Here is a 2,912-nt window from a genome sequence, read left to right on the forward strand (position 1 = left end):
ATAATAATAATAATAAATTGGATACAGCAGTTGTGTGGCAGTAGGGCAAGACCAGAAGGTTTGGGGAGGGGAGATAGAAAATGAAAAGATTTCGATTAAGAGAGTTTAGTGGGAGCAGAACTGAATTTCGTGGAAAAAATGTTCAGTATGTCATAACTGTTCTCTCTCTCCCTTTTTTCCCTTCAGTATACAGTGTGGAATTTTGTTCCAAAAAACTTATTTGAGCAGTTCAGAAGAGTAGCCAACTTTTATTTTCTGATTATATTTTTGGTTCAGGTAAGTTGAATAATACTCAGGAAACTGCAATTTATGTTGTAAATTTTGCCACTGACTTTTGTTTTATGAATTTAACTTCTCTACTTATGTATTCTGTCTATAAAAACAACACATTTCCAGTTTCTCTCGGAAAATAACATAACTTCAAAAATAATTATGTCCAAATATAAATGCTGTCCTTAGGTTTTATCTTCGTGAATACCAATATATTTAAGTGTGCAGCTTCAAAGTCCATTGCACTGCCAACACAGGGACTCAATTGTCTGCCTCAAAATACAGTTTTATATTTGTTAAGTTAGTAATGAAATTCCAGATATGCTTTTTGATTTTTGTGGACATTTGTGGTGTTTGAATAAACCAGGAGTTTTACTCTGCACATTTTTAAGAGCTTCTTGGTCTAGTGTGTAGAAATGCAGACGTTCATGTTCACTTGCATCAAATTGGGCAGTATGCTTACTCTTGAGCTGAGCATCAATTAGTTTATATTCTCATTGTAGGTGGAATCTTGCTTTTGTAAATCAACACACTATTGTTCTAAGATCCTCAAATTCAATTTGATCAGGTAAAATGAACACATAAAAATTTACAGCTGTAATCGACAATTTGTCAATTTTGAAGACATCAGTTAGTGCTGTTGTTGATAGAGTGTAGCTCAGAAATATTACTGTGGTTTTTACAGCAGACTATATTTCTTCTAATTAAGAGCATCCACAAGTTTGACAGTCTCTGTTTTGTGTGATCTTTGCACCTCTAACTCTGTAATTGTACTTGAATTCTGTTGAGCTATTGCAGACTTAGTAGGTGCAGGTTAAGTGAGAGAAAGGTTGTAAGGAGAGATAATGTTTGAAAGACCAATTAGTACCTGAGAAAGAGGCAAGATTTTGGGGTACACAAACTTTTCTTTCATTATAGAATAGAATGCTTTGAACATGTACAGCCCTCTGCAGTGATTAACCAGCATTTACAGTATGCATCTGAAAAAGATGGTACCACATTTGACAAAGAGCAGGAATAGTGGAAAGTTCTTAAGATTTGTCCCTGATTGTGCAGATCAGTAAGCAGAGCCAGGTCTGCAATTTTTAACCCATTGCCTCCTGTGTCCCTTGTTCTTTCACATTTAGAAAGAATGAACTTCCTAGTATGCTGAAGATTCCTGTGTTGGGAGTTACTAAAGTCATATAATTCTAACTTTCAGAATGTGTTGCCCATCCCATCTTCCTAGTTAATGACTTTTTCATTCCTGTTAAGATGTTTCATGCTGTTTAACATATTGTAGGATGAGGAAGTTGGGCGCATGCTGGAGATTGAACATAAACAGTACTTAAAGTAACCACAGACAGTGTTGCATTTTTAAAGCTTTTATCTCTTCTTAATGCAAATTTACCTCTTTAGTTCAATTTAGAGTCACATTTCTTTCAAATTGTTAGACTTCACTAATATCTAAATGTGATGTTCATGAACAAATATAGATCTAAAGGCAGAACTTCTATTCAGAGTGTAACCCTGTTCTTCTCTCAATTTGTGACTCAAGTGGATGCCTTAATTGGATGGGAGATGTCTTTATGTCTGTATTCTTGGAAACTAAATAGGAGAAAAGCTGCGGTCATTTTTGTTCATTTGTTAGAATGGAATTCTGTTTTTATTCAAATCCCATTTTCAAGTTCATTAATATCTAATTTTTTTTTTTTTTTCTTTTTATAAGGCAAAGGTGCCTTTAAAAGTTGATCACCATGGTATCTTCTCTGTGACATGAATCCCATGTGACCAAGATGCAGTGTCTGTCATTACCACCTTATTCCACTGGGAATGACAGAGCTGGGGCAAGTTCTCATTGTGTGGTTTAAACATGTAGCACAATCCTGTCCACCTTGTTCACCTCACGTATGCATGCCAGAAACATGGTGACAGACTGCATTTTGGTCTCCTGAGGCTCCACACCAGTTGTGTGGTGGGTGCACACCCAGCTGTGTAGCAGGCAAAGGGCTATGGTGTTCTGGTGAAAGAGGCAAAAGGAGTGGGCTGCCTTGACAATTCCTCCAGCTCAAAACTTGCTCCATTTTCGCATATCAGCCTCTTTTGAGAAAGGAGAGAGTGTAGATGGAAGAAATGTCATGGTTAACCCTATCCAGCCAAAAATCAGATGCTTTTGGCATGAGTTTTCTTGGACAACTTACTGCCAAGCTGAAATTGCAGTACTACAGTTGGAGAACTGACAATATTGCAGGCTAGTTCTGATTGGGTTTTTTGTGTTTTATAAATTGTCTGTGTTTCAGTGGGAAAAAATCAGTGGAAAAAAAAATAGCTCATGCATGTGTTGTAGGGTGGCATGATCTGTTTTGTCTATGAGGTTCTTGACTCTTAACAGAGTAAACTTCATGTATGATTTTTTTTTTCTTCTTTAATGGTTCCCAAAGCAATGCCATAAATCTCAGGTAAAGTGGATCAAATCAGTGTCTGTGGTTTTGAATAGTTCTTGTGTATATCTTCTTTACAGCACTTGACCATGTTGTTTTTTCCTGCAGCAGAGGAGAACCACTAACATCCCCCACACATACAGAATTTTAGTGTATACACTGCACTTTTGGCATGCCAGCAATAATAGCACACATTGTAAAAACTGCATGTTAACTTGGGGG

The 2,912-nt window shown here is 36.7% G+C and overlaps 1 protein-coding gene across 1 annotated transcript in view; it reads left to right on the forward strand.

The window, feature by feature from the left end:
* Nucleotides 1–186: 186 nt before the first annotated feature.
* Nucleotides 187–2,912, forward strand: part of LOC104522206 (probable phospholipid-transporting ATPase IF) — a gene marked incomplete at both ends in the record, with an annotated part of 9,807 nt that continues 7,081 nt past the window's right edge. Inside the window, one exon of the mRNA XM_010164433.1 lies at nucleotides 187–276. Coding sequence (XP_010162735.1) covers nucleotides 187–276 — 90 coding nt within the window. The remainder of the gene's footprint in view (nucleotides 277–2,912) is intronic.

The sequence above is a fragment of the Antrostomus carolinensis genome, unplaced genomic scaffold, assembly GCF_000700745.2.
Source record: "Antrostomus carolinensis isolate BGI_N321 unplaced genomic scaffold, ASM70074v2 scaffold8833, whole genome shotgun sequence".
NCBI lineage: Eukaryota > Metazoa > Chordata > Aves > Caprimulgiformes > Caprimulgidae > Antrostomus > Antrostomus carolinensis.